Here is a 26,690-nt window from a genome sequence, read left to right on the forward strand (position 1 = left end):
AAGCTGCTATATTTAAACTCTGCCTTAATATCTGAGACTCCTTGGTTCACAATCACTTAATTTATTTGTCTACTAGTTACTGTTGTACAGATAATTGCTGCCACAGCAGCATCAGTGATTTGAGACTCCATGAAAGAAGTTTTTTAGTGGTCCTTGGCTGGTGGAGGCATATTTTTCAGGTAATATCCATCTATGTATGGAAGAAAAGTCCATGTGAATTAATGTATGACAGAGCTAGGGAGAGTAGCGTTACTTCGGCAAGTTATGTACTGGAGGGCGAAGGAAAAATCATCAGTGTAAAAGTAATGAAGAGTTGAGGAAATGGGAGTGTTCATACAGCCCATCACAACAGCACATGTTTGTGCTGAGAATGAGGCAGAGGCTGTTTGAAGATTTCTAATAAATGGGCTCTGCAAGCAGAATAGTCAAACTCAATGCTTACTAATTTGAGGTAACAGACCTTGAGAGGTGTAAGGAGAAACTGCTTGTCAGAGATGCTGAGAAATTTGTCATCAAGCAAATTGGCGTGAAGTTGGGGAGGAGATGAACAATGGTGCTGCTATTGTCTTTGGGTGGTTTAGAGTGAATGTTGGAGTTGGACTCACCAGAGGCTGAAAGCTGTTGTGTAGTTGCTTTGGCAGTTACAGTGAGGAGCTGAGGGTTAAGGAAATGCTGAATAATGACATGTGATAACTGAGAAAGGAATGCTTTGTGTGGATGGAGCAGTGAGAAGTGGTTGCACAATTGAGAAAAACGTTGAAGAACAAGTGGTTCCAAAAGTAATAGGATAATGTCAATTATAAATGGAAATAAGGCCAGCTCTATTGAAGTTGGAAATCAGTACTGTGACACAGTTGGTGAAGCTTGTGTATTTGGTTTGAGTAGAAGTGAAAGTATAGTCATCATTTCCATTGCTTGAGTTTGCCTATTTCAATGGAAATTGAACACAATCATTTTACACATCCCATTTGAAGCATTCCAATGTCTTGGAACCGTTGTGGAGCACCAGTTTTGATCACAAGCTCAAACACACGATCCTGAATCCACATGGATACATCGAAGTATGATTGACTAGTCAGTAAAATGTAGTGAATAGAAATCCTTGCTGTGGTAAATGGAATTTTTAAAGGGACACCAGTTGGAGGCTTTCAGCTAAGATGTGGTTTTTTCCCCAGAAAACCTCAACCCACTGCAATTTGCCTACCATTGAAACAGATATATGACGAATACCATCTCCCTGGCCCTACACTCGTCTCTGGAGCATCTAGACAGTAAAGGCACCTACATTAGACTATTGTTTATTGACTACAGCTCTGCCTTCAATACTATAATTCCAAGCAAATTCGTCACCAAACTCCAGACCTGGGACCTGACTCCTCCCTCTGCAACTGGATTCTTGACTTCCTGACCAACAGACCACAATCAGTAAGGATAGGCAGCAACATCTCCAGCGTGATTATTCTCAACACGAGTGCCCCACAAGGCTGTGTCCTCAGCTTCCGACTCTACTCCCTTTACACTTGTGACTGTGTGGCCAGATTCTTCTCGAACACCATCTGCAAGTTTGCAGATGATACCACCGTAGTGGGCCGAATCTCAAATAATGATGAGTTGGAGTACAGGAAGGAGATAGAGAGCTAAGTGTCATGACAACAACCTTTCCTTCAATGTAAGCAAAACAAAAGAGCTGGTCATTGTCTTCAGGAAGGGGGACGGTACACGTACACCTGTCAACATCAACAGTGCTGAGGTCAAGAGGGTTAAGAGCTTCAAGTTTGTATGAGCGAACATCACCAATAGCTTGTCCTGGTCCAACCATGTAGATGCCACGGCCAAGAAAGCTCACACTCACCAGCTTTTATCGATGCACCATAGAAAGCATCCTATCTGGCAATTGCTCTGCCCAGGACTGCAAGAAACTGCAGAGTTGTGGACACAGCTCAGCACATCACGGAAACCAGCCTCCCCTCCATGGATTCTGTCTATACTTCTCGCTGCCTTGGTAAAGCAGCCAGCATCATCAAAGATTCTCTCTTCTCCCCTCTCTCAGAAGGTACAAAAGTCTGAAAGCATGTACCACCAGGCTCAAGGACAGCTTCTGGCCCGCTGTTATAAGACTATTGAATGGTTCCCAGTACGATAAGATGGACTCTTGACCTCACAATCTACCTTGTTATGACCTGCACCTTATTGTCTACCTGCACTGCACTTTCTCTGTAGCTGTGACACTTTACTCTGCATTCTGTATTGTTTTACGTTGTATTACCTCAATGCACTGTGTAATGACTTGATTTGTATGAAAGGTATGCAAGACAAGTTTTTCACTTTACCTTGGTATAAGTGACAATAATAAACCAATTCCAATTCAATGTCCTCTAAAGACATTATTGCCTTATTTGAAATGGCAACTTGAAGTAATACATTTGGTGTGGTGACTCACTCTCCATTTGCAGTTTAAGTTCTGACTTGAAACTGATCTTCCGTGGAGTAAAGTGATGGCTGCACTGCATTGCACAGCTCAACAACAGGGTAGGATTTTCTACCTTGTTCTGGGAAACTTTTTGTGACTCAGTTGGTTATAAACATTGGCAGAATGTTCCTTCGTCTGGAAAAGTTGAGTTGAAAATCTATGGGAGTTTCCACGTTAAATTTTCTAACAATATCTATGTAAATAAGGACCATCTGTTTAGAAACCTAGCTTTGCAGTGATATTGCACACAGATCAGAGGGCAGCTGCAGTATAAATAAGTGCTTTTTTTAAAAAAAAAACAAAAACTGAAGACTTGAGTAGCCAACAGAAATGCATACATCTGATATAGTGCATTATACTGAAGTCTTCAAAAGGAAGTGTGACTTTTTAATTTGGATATCTCATTTTCAGAATACTGGATGTTATTAAGTAATTTTGTATTCCTTACAAATAATTCTTAGCTTGTGCTAAAAATGCATTCTCTTGCATTACCGAGTCTTTGCGTGAAGATAGGAGATTAGTTTTCTTTCATATTTTTCCCCAACTACGCCAATCTTATGTACGTATGAATGCGAAGATCAGAATGTTGGTAGGAAACGGAGAATTCTGGAAATCAGTAATCCAGTACCAGAGGATTGTAAAGACTTAGTGTAGTGAAGGCAGAGATAAATGGATTTTAAAGAATCGAGGAATATGAAGTTTGTGCATGGAAGCGCTTTGTTTTATTTTTGCATTGTGGCAGAAAGTTTTATCGGCAGGTGACATGTTGAATATTTGGTACCGGTGAAGGAAATAAACAGCTTACTGTTGAATGCTGTGGAAATATAAAATGTTGGTAATTACTGACTACACCTTTCCATACAAGGGGTGATCTATGAGATATGTGTGGCCTTGGAGGTTAGAGGGCATAGGTTTAAGGTGAGAGGGAAGAAATTTAATAGGAACCTGAGGGGTGACTTTTTTTACCCATGAGGTGATCAGTTTCTGGGATGAGTTGCCAGAGAAAGTGGCTGAGGCAGGTACATTAACAACATTCATAAGACACTTGGACATGTACATGGATAGGAAAGGTTTAGAGGGATACGAGTTAAATGTGGGCAAACAGGACTAGTTTGGATGGGAATCTTGGTTGGCATGGACCAGTTGGACTGAAGGGCCTATTTCCATTCTGTGTGACTCTACATATCATAGCTGCAGGATGTCATTATTGGAGGTTGGGCCAAGGATCTTAAACCGTAATCAAATGGTTCATCAGTGATGCTCCCCTTTTATATCAGTGGTGCTGGACTGATAATTGTACATCTTTCTCCCAGTTAAGGAGCACAAACAGCAGGTAAGATTGACATCATAAAGCTTGGGTGATAACCAAACTCCAGTCAATTTGCTAAAACTCAGTGCTGTCAACATTAACTCACTGTTATTGACTTGTTGGAGACACCACTGCTAAGAAGCTTGTTTGAACCTGCTTTGTCACTGACTACGAGAGAAGGCGAGGCATATTCTCTAGCTTGTCCTAATTAATCACTCCTCTGCTCCTGGAAGATCATCAACTTGGTGAAAGATGCTCTTTGGGCTGTCGGAAACTTGTTGATCTTCCAGCACACCGAGATGCCTGTAGGGGAACGCTGCCGACTGGTACATTCGGTGCTGCAGGAGTACGTGCTGAGGGATGCACTGAAGCTTGGTGCAGTCAATGCCAGGGCTCAGTGGGGAAGGACCACAGTCCAGAATCCTTCTGCTGCTGGACCTAGAGGGGCTGAGTTGGGTGGGGAAGCCCCCTGAACAATGAAAGGGTGTCCCACCCCAGGGGGCCACATGAGTGGCAATGGTGGTGTGGTTAACAAAGAAATGTTAACACTGAATGTATTGGGCAAATGACATTAAGAATGTAAAGAGTTTTGCACTGTTTCTTCCTTTGGTATATATATTTTATGAATGAAGTTTACTGTTGAAATAAAAAAGATCACTCCTCCTCCGTTCTTGACAAACTAGAGTTACTTATTTGATGCCTCCCATTAAATTTGGCATTTCAGTCCAGCTGCTATGGCAGTAAGATCAGCTATCTAACATCGCAAATTGCTGAACTTATCCCCCAATGTTACAAAAATTGCACCACCTTCAAGTTCCACTTTGCTACACATCACCCTGACTTGGATATATTGTGGCGTTTCATTGCTTAGCCAAAATCTTGAAATTCCTGACTTCTTGCAGCTGGGAGGATAATCAGCCCAAGAACTTGTTTCAGGAAAGAGTCTACTGCCACCTTAAGGCAGCTGGGGATAAGTACAACAGCCCATACCTTGGGAGTAATGTTCTTTTCAAAAATGTATTTTTGATTAGAATATTTGTGATCTTGAAATGACAGGAAGCATAGAGGAAAAATCAGGGATTTTGAAGTGTATGTGTCAGAAAATTAGAGATTGGGGAAGGGCAAGATTTGGGGCACAGATGTGCTATTCTCCAATTTCTAATTTTATTTTCAGAGAAGATCTTTTCAGTTGATGTAAGACGTATCAATCTCTTTCGTGTCTTGATTTGTACTGTTATGGGCCACTAAACAGTGGAACTCAGCCCGAGAATACTAAATAAGTTTAAATATTGAAGACAGTTACCAAGTAGATGGGAATTTGCTTCCTCCAGTTAAAAGGATAGATACAACTTTGACATGGTGCATGTTTACCACACTGATTTTGTTTTAATAATATCTATTTTGCTGTTGCAGAAAAATCGGTGCCTTTATGTTTTTGGTGGACAGAGGTCAAAGACTTATTTGAATGATTTCTTCAGTTATGATGTGGACAGTGACCACGTGGAAATAATATCAGATGGGACAAAGAAGGACTCTGGTATGGGTAAGACCGGGGTCTGCATTCTCCACATTCTATATGTTTTAACTGAGTTCATGGGTTAGCAATGCACAAACTTAGAAAGAAAAACATTTACTTGTATAATGCCTTTTGCAAATTCCAAAGCTCTTCAAGTGCTTTTGAAGCATAGTCACCTGTCACAAATGCAACAGCCAATTTACTTACTGCAAGTTCCCCTGATGAGCTATATGATGATGGATCTGTTTTTGTCATGTGGGTGCCTATGTAGGACACGGGTAATTTTCCTGATCATCGTCTGAATGGTGTCATGGGATCTTAAACTTTCATCTCAGACAATAGTTGTGGCCTCTGCTTAACATCTCATCTGAAAGATCACACCTTTGACACCAGTTCTTCAGTGTGTGATTTTTGTTTTTCTTTTTGCTGAAATTGTTTGAATGGGTCTTGAATCCAGAGCCATCTGGCTTAGAGGTGAGAATGCTACCAGGAAATGCAGCTTGGTCTAATTTAATAAGCCATGTGCCAGGTCGTTGATTGCTGGTGATTGGCATAATATGGAAGTCTGGCTTTCAACCATGAAAGGAGGAGAAAGAATAATCCTTCACTAATTGCCAGTGCAATTACTTTGATAGACTCATTGCTGATCAATCAGATTTTCTTTGTCATACTGATGTCTTAAAGAAAGAAGAGCAGCAAGACCAAATTTTGTGACTTAGTCATGTTCTGTTTGTGATTGACTTGTATGAAGCACCGACAACTGCATGCAGGGGATTCAGCTTTGCCTTCATACCAATTTTCACAGCATGGTGTTCACTTGATTTTTTTTTGACCTTCACTCTCTTGGATAAGGCATTCTTGACCATATGGCACAGAGAGTGGTCCTGGACTTGTACAGGAAGCAAGAGGGCTACATCTACTTCTTGTGAAAATACTTTACTAATTAGTAGCAAGCTCAACTGAAGAGTGAAATATTATGTATTTCACATTTACCCTGTTTCTTAACTCATTATAGGTTAAGGCTTGGTGCTGACTTTAGAGCGAGACCATAGAATTTAGTAAGGAATCCTCAGACAAACCAGAATGTGTAACCACGCAGTCAGCAGTAAAGTCTTGTACTTCGTGTGGTGACTAGGTTTATTAGTTTGGGGAGAGGCTAAAGTTCCAAACCTGAGATAAAATGTCTTAATCATTGTTGTTATTAGTAGAACCTCATCAACCCAGGCTGCTTCCTTATTTGTGTAGTTGTATCACTTTACTCCATCCTGATGCAGGGTCTTGACCCGAAGAAACATCAGCAATACCTTTCCTCCTGCGGATGCTGCTCAGCACACTGAGTTCTTCCTGCAGATTGTTCGTTGCTCCAGAATCCAGCATCTGCAGCCTCTTGTGTCCTTACTTCACTCTATTTTCCCCAAAGTCAGGGTTGGCTCTGACCCATTCAGGCAGCAGCATCTAGCTCCATGTCCAGCCGAACAAGTGGTCAGTGTCTGTGGCATTTGGATGTACTGTGGTGTGTGGCGTGGTCAGTCAGGAGCCAGATTTACCTTAAATAGGATACATCTATCCTGAGAGGTTGGGTGTAAGCCACACTCTAGGGAAATGGCATCAGAGTCCATAACACTGGGCCTTAGAAGAAGGTATTTCCAATCTTACTGAATGGAGGTGGTGTGTTCTGGTAGTATTTTTTTTTGTCATGTTGGTTTTTTTTTGCTTACTACTTGTAGTTAGAACTCGTAACCCTGCCCACAAGAAGCCCCGCCCACAAACTATCCCATATCTTTGGGATGTAGTGTTGGCAGATGATTCACAGAAGATACCAAAAGCAAGCAGCCAACTTGTACAGGAATTGTTAGAGAGCAGTGGGGAAACTTGCCTTTTTTTTCCGTGATGCAAATCCATTCATCCGATGTTAGTGCCTAACGTAGTATTGATTTGGTATTCAGTCCTGAATTAGCACCGGTATTTGTTGAGGATCTTGGCTTGTATAACTATTCCCAGTTGTACTGTCCTCTTATGACAACTTGTATTTCCCTTGCAACTGTTATTACACTGAAATTTATAAGTTCTGATGGAATGTAGATTCTTGACAAATGTTACCATAAATTAGACTCCTCAATTTGGTTTGATACACCTTTTTTTAAAAATGTGTTGTTAGCTAACTTGACAAATCCAGTGTTGAATGTGAGCTAGTAACATGAATGAAAAGTCTCACTCTGTGTACAGATTATGACATTAAGCACTTGAGCTTGGTTATTACTGAAACTGTCAAAACACTTCCCTTAAAATGCTGATTTTAAAAAATGCAAATGTGAATCTTTTGCTCTTGAATTACTTGAAAACTCAGTAAGAGAATGAAGAAACAATAATGGTTGTTAAAAGAAAAATGGGAAATTTGTATGAATAGCTTGTTGATCCTTGCTGTTCTTGGCTGATGCAAGTAAACATATGGGAGCCATTTCCTTATTTACACACTGAGAATCATTTGATGTTTTGAAATTTGCCCAAAGGGCTCATGTTCTGATCCAGGTGTTAATGCTGCAGGGAACTTGTACAACAACTAAACACTGAAAACATGACAGGATCAGTGCCCTAGTCTTTGAGCTGCTGGTTAACCTGTGTAATCAAGGCACATTCTGTACTTATTCTTGCTTTTCCACTGGTTCACTTGTACTGCACTTTAATTATCACTAATTTGCAGAAAGCAGGCCTCTATAGTCAGTGCCGAACAGCAAACGTGCATCGAAACAATTAGGTTACCACCAAAGAACTGAATTCAAAATCTTCCTCTTGTTTTTTTTACTAATCATCAAACACTAGCACTGCTGGTTCTTTATTTCCCAGCCCACCTCGTAACTCTCCTGTAGTGCATCTTCATCCCCACACTCGCATTGTCAGTGGTGGAGCCTTCAAATAACTTTCACTCCTTTGTCCATGTTCCTAACCCCTCAGCCTCACGACATGAAGATATTTTCCCAAGTACGCCACTATTTCAAATGCAGCTTGGAAAAAGAATCATTTCAGACAGCTGTCATAATCCTTTTATTGGATGACTTTACAGCTGCCCCTGTAGTAGGTGAAAATGTGATGGTGTGTTACATGCTTTTTGTTTGCAGTCAGTGCCACAGGTCCATGTAACTGATGCGCCACGATTTTTCAGCGTCAGCAGCACTCCAGAGTGTTGCCCAGATGCAGGATGTTCAACAACTGTTGAGAAACTGGGGCTCCAGGGAACAAGTGTCAGAAAATGATGTGAGTTGCTTGGGAACTAGCAGGTGCCTAATGCAGGCTTAAATGAAAGAGAAGAACTGCAGGCATATCCCAGATATTTTAAATGCCTCAAAATTATTTAACCATGATATACAGCTGCTTTGAGTTACTCTCAGTATTTGGATATATTTCAGTCAGAAAATAACTTATTATACAGTATGTGACCAGTTTGGAACCTGTTAATGATGTTAATTGTTAGAGCAGGAGTAAGTCACAAGGCCCCACTGGCCTCCACTGCATTCATTAAGATTATGTCTGCCCCTCTATTTCCAAACCTCTACCCAACCAGTCCTCATTTTCTTTGATTCACTTCATGTCAAAAATGTACAGGCATCTGCCTTGAGTATATTCTGACTGACCATCCATGATGCCCTGTGAAGAGAATTTCAAAGATGTGCAATCTGCTATGTAAAGAAATTAATGATCTCAGTCTTAGACAACTGAATCCAAATGAAGGGTTTTGACCCAAAATGTCAGCTGTCTATTTCCCTTCATAGATTCTACCTGGTCTACTGCATTCCTCCAGCACTTGGTATGTTGCTCCAGATTCCAGCATCTGCAGTCTCTTGTCTCCTAGACAGCTGATATCTCATCCTGAGACTGTAGTCAGCTTTTGTGATTTAAGCTATTGGATAATGTTTTATGTCAATCACATTTCAAAAGGATTTAGGGGCTCCCAGCATGGATTAATTTAACCCTCAGAATATTGTACATTTCAGAGATCTCATTTTTCTAAAAATCCAGCAAGCATGGGTTTTGTAGAAATCCATCTGGTGAGTTAACGCTGTACTATCTCCAAGATGTGTATGTTTCCTCTTGGGTGTGGAGACCAAAAACTGCACGCGTGTTCAAAATGTCTCACTAAAACATTGCATGGTTAAAATAAGGCTTTCTGACTTTCGTCCTTGAAACCCTTCTATGAATGGTTAACATCCTTTGTATTCCTAATTGCTTGCTGTACATGTTAATTATTTTTTGTATTAGCAACCCATTTCCTAGTTTGTGTTCATTTTAAAGTTTTTTTCCTCACATAATGTGTTGGTGTTGCATATGGTAAAATGATAGTGATGTTTGGACCCATTTCTGCCAATGATCTTCATTATGTAAAATTGGAGTCACACATATGCCGGACTGAAAGGAGTGACAGGAATTTTGGCGTTATTGAAAGTTGTCTTGTACAGCAGATGTTCTTTTGGCACTTGCAAAGATCGCTCAAAGATTGTATGTTTATGGTAACTTAAGTCACAAGTGGAACTGTTTTGCTGAAGTCTAGAATTCAGATTTTATGTAGCAGTTTTATCACAGCTGGGTCCCTCAGTACTTTGCATGCAGTGAATTAGGTTGAAGTGCTGTGTTTATTGCAGCAGACTAACCCAGATGCCATTCTGCACACAGTACAGAAATTTGAATGATTCAACCCATCCTTTATCTTGGGTACACAAGAGACTGCAGATGTTGGAATCTGGATCAAAAAACCAACAGCTGGAGCAACTCTAGGTTAGGCATAATCGGTGGAGGGAAAGGAATCGTTGACTTTTCAGGTAGAGACGCTTCATCAGGATGTCCCAGGTCATGACCTGAAAAGTCGACCATTCTTTTGCCTCTACAGATGCTGCCTGACCTTCTGAGTTCCTCCAGCAGTTTGTTTTTGGCTCTTTATTTTGGGTTTTGGCTAAAGGGTGTATAATGTGTTCATCAGATGTAATCAGTATCCTGTGGGCTCTTTGACATTAAAGCCACCCAGTGATTTCCCGATGAAGGGGGCGGGGGTGAAATCACCATACTCCCCTGGCATTGCACCTGGGATATTCTTAATTGTGCTTAATTCTTTGGCTACTTCTGAGAACTCAAACTTCTTCCAGAGTGATCATGTTGTTAGCTGAGTCAAGCTAACACTTGGAGTGATGTGGGAGGGTTATCTGTGTAAAGGCAGGGGTGATGGAGGATTACCAGTATAAAGGAGGAGGGGTGATGCAAGAGGGCTAACAGTAAGAAAGGCAGGTCGGGTGGAAAGTAACTTTTTGGATATAACTGGAAGAATGTAGAGCCCTCTTAAGTTTGAACAGGGAAAAATGGGGAGGAGAGAGAGCAAGAAAGTAGTTAGGGTTGTTGAAGAATGGTTGGATTAAAAGACAATGAGCTGCTGACTATACAGTCTCTTAATTCTTTGACTTTATCTTTGACTTTATTTTTGACAGTTTTTCTCTAGTCCTCTTAAAATTTGGTTCAGTCCCCTTATTTCTCACTTTGCAGCTTTAACAAAGAATTTGTTCTTTAGCTTTTAAGGATGTTGAAAGGCTTGCTAGGTGTCTTTTATACTTTGTTCATTAACAGCAATAGTTTTAAAATGTGATTGTTGTGAAACAATCTATTAGGCTTAATCACAAATGTTGTTACTTTTTTAATCATCTGCATTGTAAACCTTTATCTGATAGCACTGCTATGAAGGAAGCCAAGTAAGTTGATATTTGTTCTTGTATAAATGTGCATCAAGAGAAACAGAATTTAGTGTTAAAGAAGTCATTGGCTACCCTTATTTACAGAATTTGTTAGGCTCTTGTTTTGTAGCAGTCTTTAAATTCCCATAACTGGTGTTATAATTTGGTAAACAAATCTTGCTTTTTTTTTCAATATACAGTTTGTATAGATATGTGATTCAAATATCAAAATCATCTGTACTTGCCATCGAGAAGGATATCTTGTCTACGTTAACTGGGGAGAAGGACATGGAAGCTTGTGAGTTCATGGGAGGGAATAGTGATATCATGGAGCATATGAACATTATGAAAGAGGAGGTGTTGGATGCCTTCAAATGCATAAAGGTGGATCAATCCTTGGGGCCTGAGCAGGTGTATCCTGGATATTATGTGAAGCAAGGCAGGAGATACATTTTTGGAAGCTCAAGCAGGGCAGGACATAAACAGTGAATGCCAGGGCCCTGGGGTGTTCTGTTGAACAGAGAGACCTTGGGATACAAGAAGTACATAGTTTTCTGAAAGAGGTGAGACAGGTAGACAAGCTGGTAAGGAAGGCGTATGACGTGCTTGCCTTCATCAGCCGAGGCATTGAATCTAAGAGTTGGGATGTTTATAGAACATGGAACATAGGACACTACAGCACAGTACGGGCCCATCGGCCCAAAATGTTGTGCTGACGTTTTATCCTGCTCTAAGATCTATCTACCCCTTCCCTCCCACATAGCCCTCCATTTCTCTATCATTCATGTGTCTATCTAAGAGTCTCTTAAATGTCCCTAATGTATTTGCCCCCACAACCTCTGCAGGCAGTGCGTTCCACGCACCCACCACTCACTGTGTAAAACAAAAAAACAACTTACCCCTGACATCCCCCTTATACCTTCCTCCACTCACCTTAAAATTATGAAAATTATGTCCCCTTGTGTTAGCCATTGTCGCCCTGGGAAAACGTCTCTGACTGTCCACTCAATCTATGCCTCTTATCATCTTTACACCGCTATCAAGTCACCTCTCATCCTCCTCCTCTCCAAAGAGAAAAGCCCTAGCTCACTCAACCTATCCTCATAAGACATGCTCTGTAATCCAGGCAACATCCTGGTAAATCTCCCCTGCACTCTCTAAAGCTTCAAAAGTTGTATGAAGCATTAGTTAGGCTGCACGTGTGCAGTTCTGGTCACCGTGCTATAGGAAGGATGTGATTAAACTAGAGAGGTTGCAGAAAAGATTCATAAGGATGTAGCTTGAGTTACAAGGAGGGATGGGATAGGCTGGGTCTCTTTTCCCTGCAGCAAAGGAACTTGAGAGGTGACATGATAGAGGTACATAAAATTTATGAGAGGCAGAGGTAGATAACCAGTGTTTGTTTCCAACGCTAGGTCTGCCTAAAGCTAGAGGGCGTTAACTGCAATCTACTCAACAGAACTGCAGTCTTATCAACAACACCTGTGGATTTGCTGTTGCCTTCAGATGCCATACATTATGGTTGCTTTCAGTGTTCTGCAGCCACAGAACCCAAACTGGTAATTGTTTTGTCATCTTTTGAGAGGCAGTTTCATGAATGAATGAATTCTGTGCTGCCTACCACTTCCTCGCTATCAACAATGCTGAGAGATTTAGCATCATCCTTGTTGATTTGATTATTTATCACTAGTGAGGACATATTACCGAACCCTGTGGAACTACATTGCATTCAGTCTTCCAGTCACCAAAATTCCTGTTGATCTTTACACTGCTTTCTCCAACTGAGCCAATTTTGAATCCAACCTGCCACCTTCCTTTGAATCCCAACAACTATTATTTGACAATTTCTCATGAAGCTGTCGCAAGCTTTGCTATTTTCTTTGACTACATCATATACATTAACCATCCTTGTTTCCTCTTCAGAATGTATTGAAATTATCTGGGTACAGCTTCCCTTTCTCTTCGGAGCCTGGGGTATATTTTTTCTGGAGCTGGTGACTTACTCATTTGTAAGAGTTTCTCAACCCCTTACTCTGCCCTCTTTCTCTGCTTATGGGGCCGGTATTTGGCGTTCATCCTCATTGTCACTGTCTGTGTAATGCCCCTCTTTCATGCAGGCATACAAGGCATTTATTTAGACCTGTATATATCTTGCACCTTAACACTTGAACTACTGTTTTGTTCCATGTGTTACTGTCTGGGAAATGCACAGTTGCTGCCTTGTGGCAATTCACAAGCTACCTTCATATTTCTGGCAAGCAGACTTTAACTTTGCACCAATTTTTCAGGTAAGTCAATGTCTGGAACAATATTCATTCAGAAAGGTTTTAAAAGCATGTAACAGTGGTATTAAAAGTTGGGCTTTTCTAAGTCAACCTCACGATTTTGGAAATTCTTGTCTGGATTTCTTAATTTAGAGCAAGGCCTTTCATTAAAAACACTTTCACTTGAACCAATCATGTCACTAAACCAGTGAATTGCTGTAGTTTTGTTAACAAAGTTGTTACTTTGATGTCATTGAAAACAGTAACACTAGGCACACAGTTTTGTTTATGAGCATTGAGGGCAACCTTATTTAAACACCGAGACTATTTTAACTGTAGCTTGCAGGAAAACATGGCACACTTTGAAACAAAATGTATGATAAACACTTAAGATATTTGGCAAATCCATTGCATTTCCAACACCACCTGGTTACATGGATTCCTGAACAGCTGCCATTTGGGCTGAGAAACTGTTAGGTACTGTACTTGCATCTCTTGTGTAAGCAATTCTAACTAATAATACAAGATCATGCCCAAATAAGATGCTGAAGGATGACAGCATCACTCACAAGGTCAATATTTAGCCTTTCATTTATTGCTGTGATCTTTATGCGTTATGGAAGTATTCTGGGATTTTGGCCCAGTGACGATGGAGTTGTGATATATTTTCAAGATGTTCATAATGTGGAAATCCATTCCTGTCTGTTCTGATATATTGCGTGTTTTACAAAATCATTTCCATATGTGACTGTTTTGTCCTTGCAAATTCTTGAGGTGAGAAGGTGAGTCACTTTATTTGGAAATGAAGTGACTCTCCAGATTTTTATTGGGCACCAATTTGGTGTGAAGTCATTTAATATACTTCCTTCACACTCCCAATAGTCATGGCACTGCTTTCTCATGATTTGAATGTGCTACTATGTTTTCTTTTCCACGTCATCTGTGCTACTGGCTTGGAGTCCCATCAGTCTCTCTCTGGCAACTCTGAATGGTAGTCTTGGCTGAACTTTATTTCTGACATTTGTCACTTACCAAGACTGCTTTTCTCTTTTCAACCGCTGAAATTTTGTCTGCTCAATCCTCCTTATTAAGTCCCACCTCGGCGGCCTCTACTAAAAGGAAAACAAACTCAGCCTATCCAGTCTCTTCGAAATGAAATGCTCATTTCCAAGCAACATCCTTGTGAATCTCCTTTGTATCCTCCCAAAACAATCACTTCGTTCCTGTAGTCTGGCAACCAAAATTTCATACAGTTACTCCAGCTGTACGCATAGGATCAGGCCTTTTGGCCCACTGCATTTATACAGACGATCATGTCTGTCTGTACTAATTCCACTTCCTTGCATTACTTCCATATCCCTATATGCCTTGCTCTTCTGTCCAGATGCTTCTAGAACGTTTATGGCTGTTCCTGGCCTGTCTTTATTGCCCATTTTTAATTCAAAATTTAATTGCACCTCTGAATATATTAATTAATGTAGCTGCTGTTTGCCCTCATTTCTTTCTTGCCTCATAAATGCAGTTAGCAAGTGATTTTTGTTTTAAGCAAGTCCTGGTGGCTTTGCGTCTTTGCCGCTGTTGGTCTGTTCTGACGCTGTTGTCTGCCACATCCAGTGCTTCCAGAATATCTTCCACATTCCTCAACTGTCGTTTCCCAACGCTATCTTTGATAAGGCCTTCCATTTCCATTTCCAGCACTACTCCTTTCACCCACTCTTCCCTCAACCAGAGCAAGCTTAGGGTTCCCCTTGCACTCACCTTCTCACCAGGTTCCATAATCAATGGAGGATTTCTGATACCTCCAATGTGATGCCACCACCAGTCCTATCTTCCGCTACTTCCCTAGCGTTCCAAAGGGACCGTTACCTCCAGGATGTTCTGGTTCACTCTTTCCTTCCACCTGTGTGTACTTCCTTTCCTCCTGGCATTAGTCCATGTAATCAAAGGACTCTGCATCCTCTCTGCCATCCACGGCCCCACACACCCATGTACATGGGGCAGTGATTTATTTGCAATATACTAAATTGGAAGAAGTGCTGTTGGTGCTCATGATGTGGCTTTCTCAGCAAAGGGGAAACCAAATGCACTTGAGGTGACCACTTGATGGAATACCTTTCATTTCTTAGATCCTTTTCAGATGCCTGTTAATCTAATTCTCCATTCCACTCTGGCCCTTCAGTTTTCAGTCTCTGACACTGTTTCAATGAAGCACAAGGCAGGCTTGAGGAACCTTCCCTGCATTAAGGCACCTTCTGAAAGCAGAATGACGAAAATGCTCAGCATGTCAAACAGCATCTGAGAAAAGAAACAGTTAACATTTTGAGTTAATTACTTTTCAGAATCTTGTCTTCTGGTTAGGCATGTTACAACCTTCCAATCTCAACACTGAATTCAGCATTTTCAATTAATCAGCAAACCCAGCTTTGAATTTCATGTTCCCAGCATTCAGGATATTTTCCTTTCTCTTAATAACTTCAGACCTTTTAAACTCCTGACTGCACCTCCCAGAGTGTTGCAGGATCTGCTGAACGAATAAGAATGTCTTCAAAAGGCCTTAAGATTTCATTTCATGGAAAGGAGTATAAAATGTATTTTTTTTAAAACTACTTATAGCAGTATTTCACTAAAAAAAAACAGTTAAACTTGAACATGCCTCAGAAAACCTAGTAGTTCCTTTTGAGAGTATACTGGAAGTTAAGCAATCTAATATGTGCAGAATATATTTAGGAAATATTTTAAATGCTTTTGCTGATTTAATAGAAATGCTTATTTTGAATGAAAATGGCAGTGTGATTGCAAAAGTAATAGGAATTTTTGGAGTCAACCAGGTCAGTCAGCATCTGCTGAGAGAGACCAATATTTGTCTTCTATTTCTATTTCTATTTCTCATTATCTTTGCCCCATGCCCCCCCCCCCCCACCACCTCCAACACTTCCAAACACTCTGAACACGCCAACTCTACATTTCAAGAAGTGTGACCTGTCAAAATGCGAGCTACTGTTTAGATCTGGGATCAGTATTCAGACCATGTATGGTATTTTGATGCTTTTTTTTGATGTGTTTTACATTTGTTTTGCACAGACTGGTAGCGCATGCAGCTGACCAGTATTTTCTGGCCTTGGACATGTAAAACTAAGTTTGAAGCTTATGCTCATCTTCACTTGATTAAAGTTGATGAAAGGAGAATGTTGGAACCCTAGCCATATTATTATTTTTACTTGACATCAAGTTAATCTGTAGTTTTAAGAGACAATACAAAGCTGTTGCTCATTTTGCAACTGGTGCCATTTTAAATATTTGTGTTTTTCAAAACATCATTTTCTGAGTCGTTGTGCTCTTTTAGTTCCAATGACAGGTTTCACTCAGAGAGCAACAATTGACCCGGAACTGAATGAAATTCATGTCCTCTCAGGCCTCAGTAAAGACAAGGATAAACGGGACGAGAATGTTCGCAATTCGTTTTGGATTTATGACATTGCCCGAAACAACTGGTAAGGAAAGAATTACCTGATGACTTGTAAATGAACACCCTTGTTATCGGTGATCCCTGATGATTTTGCACTGCCTGTTTATTCACAGGCACTTGTTTTGATTTTTCACAGCACTTGTATTCTAGAAACCTGCAGTACTTAAGTGTACGTGTAAACTATGGTGATCATTCAAACCAGGTTTTTTTTGGGTGGGAAAAATTTGCTTGCGCAATTTTAAATTATTGATTTCGATATGTAAACTTTGCTTTTCCTAATCTCACCCGCCACCGTCTGTATACAATGTGTGTGTGTGTCTTGTATTCAGATGTGCAAACAAAGATTGTAATTTGAAAAATGAAGATTATAATTTAGCATGACAGAATGGGTAGTGTATATAGTATTTTGTTTTTGCTAGCAGAACTGGTGTTTTGAGGTGGCTTGCATCTGGCTTACTTTTACACCATAAGTGAGGGACCAGAAGAAAGAAGACGTTGTCTTTAAGACTGGTTCTAGTTTGCAGGCATTGTACCTATTTTCAAAGAAGTGTCACGTGTATTTTGCCTGCCTTGGAGCATGGAAATGAGAATGATTACCTGAAATATTCTGAATTCCTTCTCTTGTAGGCCATGTGTTGGAATACTCGCACTTCACTTCCTGAGCTGGTGGGATTTAAACTACCTTATTGAGGCAGGCTTCTGAGATGAAAAGAACAGTTTAGCTTTCCTGATCCATGTGCTCATGCTTGCAGATAATTAGCTGGCAATGCAAGCTAAGACATGTTATGCAGCAGTCTTTACTGATTACTCTGACCTTGACGAGTGAAGGATGTAGTAAATGGTGTATCTGTTGAATTAGTTTGTACCAATGCCAGTAATGTTCTCTGCTTGTAGATTGCATCAGAAAGAGAGCCATAATTTCAAAATGTCGAATACTCTACTGAGAAATTCCCATTGATATGGGTCTTTGCATTGGTGGTACTTTAGGCACTTCTGTGTTTTATTGCACACCGTTTTCTTTGTCTGAAAGTAATGAGCCTTTTTATAATTTGTTTCCCTTAGAGCTGTGATTTTTTTTTAATCTATGTTTCCTTCATGTTCTTCTGTGGTTATAGGTCATGTGTTTACAAGAATGATCAGTCTTTAAAAGATAATCCTAACAAGAGCCTTCAAGAAGAGGAGCCTTGTCCCCGATTTGCTCACCAGCTGGTATATGATGATATGCACAAGGTAATGCACATTTCTAGTCTGTCTTCAATTATTTTTTCTGTTGCACCATTCGCCCATTTCTTTCCCTTCAATACCTCGTGCTTCAGTAAGTTTATGCCTCAAGCAAAGAGATGAATCGAGATAGTTGTGAAGCAAAACCTATGGATTTTGCACCCTGAAAGATCTCTATCCTATTGTAGTCATCTTGTTAGGACAAAGAACAATAAACCTAATGAAGCTGCTTTTTGATTAAAAAAAAATTTCTGTGTTGGGCAAAATGCTCTTCAGTGAATGTTACTGAAAATAGAATGACTTGCATACTTGGTATGTGAAGTGGCTGCTGTCTTTACCAAATAGTTATAATATTGAATGAACATATCTGTATTTTGCATGTGGTGTAGACTTGAAGAATTAATAGGGGGCTGATCTAATTAATTTTTCTAAGGAGGTATTTAACAAAGACCTTGTTTGCTCTTTTGGATAAAAGTAAGAGATTTTCCATCTCTTCTTCAAAAAAAAAGCTACAAGTTGTCCTGGTGTCCTAGAATACTTAATTCTCAATCAGCATCACCAATGGAAATGATCTGGACATTGTCATGTTTGTGGAAGCTAACTTTGTACAAGTTGATTACCACATATATTCTACTGCCACACAACTTCCACAGGGTTAAGGATTGCATCTTCCACTGTGCCTTTAAGAGTATGAGGTGACTAATGAATTTAATGTGGGATCTGCAGATGGGACAGATGGAGCTTTGTAGATGGATGGGTTTAATGTGTGGTTCTGCACTTCTGTTGTTTTGTCTGGTCTCCCCAGAAAGAATGGGAGAGTGCTCCAAGTCTGCCCCAGTGCTTTTCTACAAGTTTAAGTAGTCTTTGGCCAGGAATTTTCATGAGTCAGCGAGGCTTTAGTGGTTCCTGTGATGTATCAAATGAGCATCCTCTCCCAGGGAAGTCTTCAAACATTTTTCTTTTTATTTCCTCAGGCAGTTGAAGACATCTTGGTGTCCTGGCACATCAAAGGTTTGGTGGATTTTTGATTGATGTCTGCTATTCTGCTATTCCTGAGTGATGGCTTCTCTTTTTTTAAAAAGAAGATTGAAGTGATTTGTGTTAACTTGGGTCTTTGATTGTTGGGGGAGCAGTTTGGATGTTTAATGTGAGGCCCAGTCTCTTGTATGTTGTTAGTGGAATAAGTCAACAATGGCAAGGAACCTAGCCTTTCATCGTGCTCATACGTAAGCATCCTCTGCAAACTGTAATATGGTGACTGAGGTTTGATTGCCTTTGTTTCTGGAGGCACAGCAAATAGTTTTGGACTTGTGCAGTAGTGGGAAGCTTGTTGGAGGTCAAGTATTGTAATGAGGAATGTTGAGAAGAGGGTTGTTGCTCAATACTGTTCTCCAGTGGGATAGTCTGTAGTGGATCCACTGATAGTCGTGGCTTGTACGTCATCTTGGAGTGCACAGAGGAGCATCCTCCTAAATCATCCTTGATTGTTGGAGTTAGAGGCTTTTATGGGACTAAAAAGACCTTGGACAGTGACAGATACTCTTTCATGCATTTTTCTTAGATTTGGTCACTTAGTGAATATCATTTTATGCCTCCTATTGAGTAAAATTAGCATTGCAACCTTGGAAGAAGCTCATCAGTCACTTCATAGAATCCTTTCCATGTGGCATCCAGCATGGATACTCATGTATTTTACCATAATCGGATGTCTCGTTTGAAGGTTATAACCTTCAGTTTTGTGTGGAGTAGTTTGAGATGTCTTGAAAGGTGAAATATAAACTTGCCCTTTATTTTCTTTCAGTGCTCTGGAGTGAGCACAGATGTTCGTGCTCTATACTTTGACATGCAGGTTGAACTGGCATCCTTTGGACGGAAGCTGTTGTCTCAAAATAAGGGTTAGGCCCATTAGAGGTGCCAAGAGGAGAAATTTCTTCAGTCAATGAGGGGTGAATAATTAGAATTGTTCTCTCTGGAGTACTCTGGAGCTTCAGTCATTGATTGCATTCAGAATTGAGGGAGGAAGATTTCTGTCTATTAGAGGAATCGAGGGATAGGGCAGGAAAATTGTGCTGAGGTAGAAGATCAACCATGTTTTTGTTGACTGGTAGAGTAGTCTCCTGGAGATGAACAGTATACTTTTATTTAGATGCATTAATTTAGCCATGGTTAAAGCACGAGGAGGAACAGTTTAACTTGGATGAGAAGAATGGACATTCTTTCCCCCTCCCGCATACATTTCAGATTAATTGCAAAGTAGCATATATCTGTTGAATCTTTCTGCAAACATAGGATTTATTTTGATCCCCTCTGCCCTGACAATAGAGTTCCTTCAGATGACTCGATCTAAATCAATTCCGTGTAATTGGCTTTGAGGAAGCAGAGCTTTAGTAGTAAATGCACAAAGGGGAGTTGTTAGTTTCAAACTGAGTCCATAAACTCCAAATATCTTTGAAAAGAGGTGGTCCCCTCTCATATCCACTAAGTTAAATCCTCATTATGGTTCAGTGTATTTGCTTTATCATGTGTTTCAGAATAGCCTTTTTGCTGCCAAGTACTTTCCAGCGGGAGGTGATGCAATGCTTTGTAACTTTATTCTGCTGAAGCGCATTGTGATTCCAGCAGGTTAATTCAGCTTAATTCACCTCCAGTGAGATGGAATTGAGCCATGTTCAAAATCCTTTCAATGTTAATTGCTTAAACACTTTGACAGTGTTCACTAGAGTGTGTAAATGGAAATGACCAGAGATAAGTTTGTGTTTCTAGGCAGGAATCCTTTTATTGACAGTGTAACAGAATCGCATTCTTAAAGTTCCAAAACTGTCTAATACAAGTTTGTGCAAAGTACCAGCTTAGAGTGTCACCTGCAACTGCTGCAGTTGTCAAGATAGTGTGTCTAATCTATGTTTAAAGAGAATTACTAGGTAATGAAAACATCTGCCACGTCTTTAGTCATACAGCATGGAAACAGACCCTTTGGCCCAAATGGTCCGTGCCATCCAAGATTCCCATCTGAGCTAGTCCCATTTGCCCACCTTTGGCCCATATCCCCCAAACATTTCCTATCTATGTACCTGCCCAATTGTCTTTTAAATGTTAATGTACTTGCCTCAACCATTTCCTCTGGCAGCTCATTCCGTATACTGATCACGCTCTGGGTGAAAATGTTGCCTTTCAGCTTACTATTAAATCTCTGCCCTCTCGCCTTAAACCCACGTTCTCTAGTTCTTGGTTCTCCAGCCCTCGGGGGGGAAAAAGACTGTGTGCATTCACCTGATCTATGCCGCTCATAATTTTTATGCACCTCTATAAGATTGCCCCTCATTCTCCTACTCTCCCAACCTGCTCAACCTCTCTCCATAACGCAGTCCTTTGAGTCCCGGCAACATCGTCGTAAATCTGTGCATTCTTTCCAGCTTAATGGCATCTTTCCTATGGTAGGGTGATTCCAAATGTGACCTCGCTAATGTCTTGTGCAACTGCAACATAACATCTCAGCTTCTATACTCAATGCCCTGACTTCATGAGGAACCTGAGTGTCTGCTGTGTCAAGGGGAATTGTGGGTTACCCTGAGAATATTTTTCCAAGTGTTTCTCATTTTCCATTGGCCTGCAGTATTTGAGTTGAGGTAATTTACTCTTGCCAGTATCTGTTTCCAACTGTAGCTCTGCCCCTCTTTCCATCGCATCTCTATCCTGTTGCAGCTTTAGACAACCTTTCTCTTTATCCACAGCACCAACAATTTTCACGTCATCTGCAAACTTGCAAATCATACATCAGTAGCCATTAACAGAAATCTTAAACGACTAAAGGCCCAGCATTGATCCCTGTAGTATACCACTGATCACAGGCTTCCAATCAGAACAGCATCCTTTCACCACACCGCCCTCTGCCTCCTATCACCAAGCCAGTTCTGGATCCAATGAGCCAGCTTGCCTTGGATCCCATGCGCCTTAACCTTCTGAACCAGCCTATCATACAGGGCCTTGTTGAATGCCTTACTGAAGTCCATATAGACAATTATTACCATACTGCCTTCATCAATCTTCTTAGTTACCTCCTCAAAAAACTCAATCAAGTTTGTGAGGCAGGGTTTACCCTGCACAAATTCAAATGTATATAAATCTTATTACTTAGAATTTTGTGCAATAATTTACCTACCACTCACATAAGGCTCATCAGTCTGTAGTTACCTGGCTTGTCCCTTTCTGCCTTTCTTAAATAAAGAATCAATGGTAGCTGTCCTTGAGACTCTGGTACCTCTCCTGCAGCTACTAAAGATGCAGAAATCTAAGTCAGGGCCCCAGCTACCTCCTCTCTTGCAACCTGGGATGGATCTCATCTGCCTCTGGGGATTTATCAACCCTTGTGTATTCCATGACATCTAACACCTCCACCTTCTTCATACTGACATGCTCCAGGCTATCGATGTACCCTTTCCTGAACCTGCTGTCAATCAAGTCTTGATGAATTGTATTAATTTTGGACCATTCACATTCCCTGGCTCCACATGCAGATTATCCTTTCAGTACCTAAGGGGACCCACTCTTTCTCTGGCTACCCTCCTGCTGCACATATACTTAAGAATCCCTTGGTTTTCAATCTTTCTTGCCAAGGAAATTTCATGGCCCCTTCTTATCATCCTAATTTCTCCTAGTTCTCTCTCCGTCGCACTCTCTACATTGCTCAAGGGACTTGATTGTAATTGCCTATGCCTATCATATGCTTCCTTTAAATTCCTGATCAAATGTTTAATGTCCCATGACATGCAACGTTCCCTAAACTTGCCATCTTTGCCTTTCATCATTACTGGAACTTGCTGGACCTGAACTCTGACTAACCGTTTGAAAAGACTCCGACTTGTCAAATGTTGTATAAGCATCTGCTCCCAATCTGTTTTTGCTAGCTCCTCTTATGTTATTGAAGACAACCTTCCTCCTGACCCCCAACACCCCCCAATCCCCATTCAAGACTACCTTCCTTTCTATAATTGCCTTGTAAATTACTGAACTGTTCCCAGAGTATTCACCCTCTAATATTTCCTCTGCCACCCCATTTGCTAAGATAAGGTCGAATACAGCCTTGTCTCCAGTAGGACTCTGGATATACTGTTCCACAAAGTCGTCACATTTAACAAATTCTGCCCCTTGCACTAAGGCACTCCCAGTCAATATTGGGAAAGTTTAAAAAAAAATCCCCCACTACTATAATCCTATTGCTCCTACTCTTCTCCGTGATTTGCTTACATATGTGTTTCTCTAATTCTCGCTGACTATAGCGTAAGCCCAGCAAACCTCTTGTACCTAAATTCCACTCATATGGATTCATTGGATGATCCCTCCAGGATATTCTAATTACTGCCAAGATGTTCTCCCTAATCAGCACTGCTACACCCTTCCTCTTGCATCCCCCTCTGTCATGTCTGAAACTTTTATGCTCTGAACATCAAGCTGCCAGTCGTGCTCTTCCCTCAACTACTTTTCCGTGATTGCTATAATATTGTAATTCCAAGTGCTGGTCCATGTTCCAAGCTCATCTGACTTGCCAGTGAGATTACTGTGTTACGAAATGTCCTTGTGTCAAGGTTTTTCATGAATGTTTAGTTAGACCTAGCATTGCCTGCAGTCAGAAGAAGCACATTGTTTCTGTCGGAGTGCAAATTTGAAGTTGCAGCAAACTTTGAACTCAAACCAAATTATGGCTCCTTAGAAGAGCATTGGGTATGTTATTTGTAGATTCTTCTTAGTAACTAAGAATAAAAGCAAGTCATCTCTGACTGAATGTGAAATAATTGAATATTTTTCTTAAGTATGCACATGGTGATTCTGATTTGCCTCATTAGGGAAAGTTATTCATATCGCCCTCTCTAAGATATTCTTAGACATATGGGTGCAGCTAGATTTGCAGCTTGATTCAGATGCCGCTTCATCTAGGATAACTTGAACAAGCTTTTGGTTATTTCCTCACTTTATTCATCCCAACTTTATTTCTGAATTACAACGATGAGATGCAATTCTAAGAAAGCACATTGTCTCAGCTTGCAATCATACAAGATTTAATTAAACCTGTGTGAAAGAGAACCTTGAAGCTCAGATTTTTTATCTTGATTTGATAAACATTTTTGAAGCATTAGTCCAAAATTTGGTGCTGCATTCATTTGCAAATGGTTTTAGATTTGCAAGTTGTAATAAGTTAGGACTGTTACTTTAAGTCCCTCTTGGAGCAGTTAGGCTGCAGAAGAGATTAATGTAAAATTACAAATCAGTTGCTGCATTGCTCTACATTTGGCAGGGGAAGAAATCTGGCATATTTCCAAGTTATAAAGCGGTAATAAAGAAATCATGTTTCTCGACAGCGTCTACACAGAGGTTCCATTTGGAAACATATAATAATAAATAAATTGCTTCAATTGGGACTCAGCTAACTAATGAGAGCAAAATCTTGGAGAAATATTGCTGTGAAAAGACTATTCCCATTTGCATCATAGCAACCCTTGTTCGGCAAGATGTGAATTGCAGTACTTTTGAAGTCTAAGGAAAATACCCTTGTCTTTAAGAGAAGATGATGTATGTATTCAGTTACTTTAAAAGCAAGTTAGGCTGCACCTGTAGAAAAGAGAGACAGTTAACATTTCAGGTCAAAGATCCTTTGTCAGAACTGGGGAAAAGAGAAAATGGGTTAGTTTTTTTAACTTGTAAAATGGGGCTGCTGAACACAAAGGAAAGTAAAAGTTGAAAAATGCAGAGCTTTGAGAAATGTCCAACAGGTCAGGTTGTACTGATGGAGTGAGGAAGAATTGAGCCAAAATCACAGATGATTGACTTGCAGCAGGAATGACCAGTTCTGATGCAAGCAGAGGAAGAGGTACCTGAAATCGTGGAATTCAATTCTGGAAGGCAGCAATGTGCTATGGCATGAGATGAGATACTGTACTTTTAGCTTATGTTGGTCCTCGTCATAATACTGCAAGAAGCCATAGACAGGTCAGAGTGGGATGGAAAATTGAAGTGTCAAGCAACTAGGATCTTTGAGTCACCACTTGGACTGAACACAATTGCTTTGCAACATGTTCGCCCAATTTCCATTTGTTTCCTCCATTGTAGGGGTGACTATATTGTAAGTTCTGAATGTAGTATGCTAGACTGAATGAAATGTAAGTGAATCACTCCTTCAGTTGAACTGTTTGGGTGTTTGGATGAAGGGAAGGGAAGAAGTAAGAAGAGGTGATATACAGCAAGAACCCACAAGCAGTGTTGTGACATGGATCAGACCTATTTTTTGATGCTGGTTGAGGGATAAATTGGCATGGACGCGAGAGGTAACTAATATCTCATCAGAAATCCAGCACTTTCATTGGTACTGCACAGGATTGTTTGTCTGTTATTTAGTGCTCAAACCTCTGGGATTTAACCTGGTAACCTGATTTGGGTGAAGACATTAGCAATTTAGCCGTGATTGACACTTTCAGTACAAAATAATCAGATCATTGTTATCCTGTGGTTTGCTAACTCATTTGTAGTTTTCTTGAGTTTTATCACTTTCCCCTCCTCAAAGTAAAGCCAACTCTGAAAGATTTGCTCTTCAACTTTGGTGGTGGGGAAAAAGAAGCACAAGGCTGATTATAATTTCTGGATGTCTCAAAAGTGCTCTGAAGTGTAGTAGCTGTTGTTGAGGGAAATGTGACAGCTAATTTATGCACAGCAAATTCTCACAACTGGCAGTATGGTAATGACTAGATAATAAGTTGTAATTATCAACATTTTACATTTGAGAGAATTAATACTTATGCAGATGTAACCTTGCTGTTCCTCTTCCCTCATGGCTATCCTGCACAACTGGTGGATGGGAAAGTTGAGATAGTAATTGTTTGGGTATTTCATGAGTGAAAAAATCTGGTTTAAGTGTTCTGATCCTGACATTCCTTCCCCATTTCCACCACCACTGCCAGCGTGACCTATAATCTTTGATGCTAAATCAGTCCTGTTTGATGTAAAATTGTTTTGAGCATTATATTCAAGTTTTTTTGCACAGTGTATGTGGTTCTGGCAAACCTGATTTTAGTATGATGGTCCCATGATTTATGCTTTTGTTACATATATGAAATGAGGCTGTACATTTCTGGGTGCAGGTTCACTACTTGTTTGGCGGAAATCCCGGCAAGTCATGCTCTCCGAAAATGAGACTGGATGATTTTTGGTCATTAAAGCTTTGCCGCCCTTCCAAGGACTACCTCCTGAGACATTGCAGATACCTCATCAGAAAGCACAGGTATGTAAGGGCAGAGTTCCAAACCTTTTCTCAAATAATGCTCTAAGGTAATAAAGTATAACACTTGAGACTACAGTGGAAGTTGCAGATAACTGGTGAAAGTGCAGCCCTTGAACTTGTTTGTTAATCCTTTGTTATTTATCTCGTCGTCTTCTGAACTAATGGAATACTTTGAAAGGGTGTTTTCAGATTAGCCTGTGTTTCAAATGAGGAGCATCTGAAGTCATTTTCCTCGAATCTTTGAAAAGCTGAAGAATTTAGCCATGATCAAATGTTTATTTTCCTTCTGTATTCCTGTTCAATTTTATCTGTCCCTTCATCAATTTGACCCTTAACTTGTGTTTGGCTGAAATTTTGCATGTAGCTACAGGATTCCAAAACCTTGACAGGTGGGTGATTTTTCTCTGCAAAGAGTCCAGTGTGGTTATTTGATTATAATGCCAAGAGATCAGAAGGATCAAACACACATC

The 26,690-nt window shown here is 40.4% G+C and overlaps 1 protein-coding gene across 3 annotated transcripts in view; it reads left to right on the forward strand.

Moving 5' to 3' along the window:
* mkln1 (muskelin 1, intracellular mediator containing kelch motifs) overlaps positions 1-26,690 on the forward strand; it is a 133,217-nt gene that overhangs the window by 91,455 nt on the left and 15,072 nt on the right. For 2 of the 3 annotated variants that reach the window (XM_052034089.1, XM_052034091.1), the window contains exons 12-15: positions 5,193-5,322; positions 16,611-16,758; positions 17,849-17,963; positions 26,081-26,220. In XM_052034089.1, coding sequence (XP_051890049.1) covers positions 5,193-5,322; positions 16,611-16,758; positions 17,849-17,963; positions 26,081-26,220 — 533 coding nt within the window. The remainder of the gene's footprint in view (positions 1-5,192; positions 5,323-16,610; positions 16,759-17,848; positions 17,964-26,080; positions 26,221-26,690) is intronic. The other variant, XM_052034090.1, reaches the window with a different exon arrangement.

Source organism: Pristis pectinata, chromosome 19, assembly GCF_009764475.1.
Source record: "Pristis pectinata isolate sPriPec2 chromosome 19, sPriPec2.1.pri, whole genome shotgun sequence".
NCBI classification, from domain to species: domain Eukaryota; kingdom Metazoa; phylum Chordata; class Chondrichthyes; order Rhinopristiformes; family Pristidae; genus Pristis; species Pristis pectinata.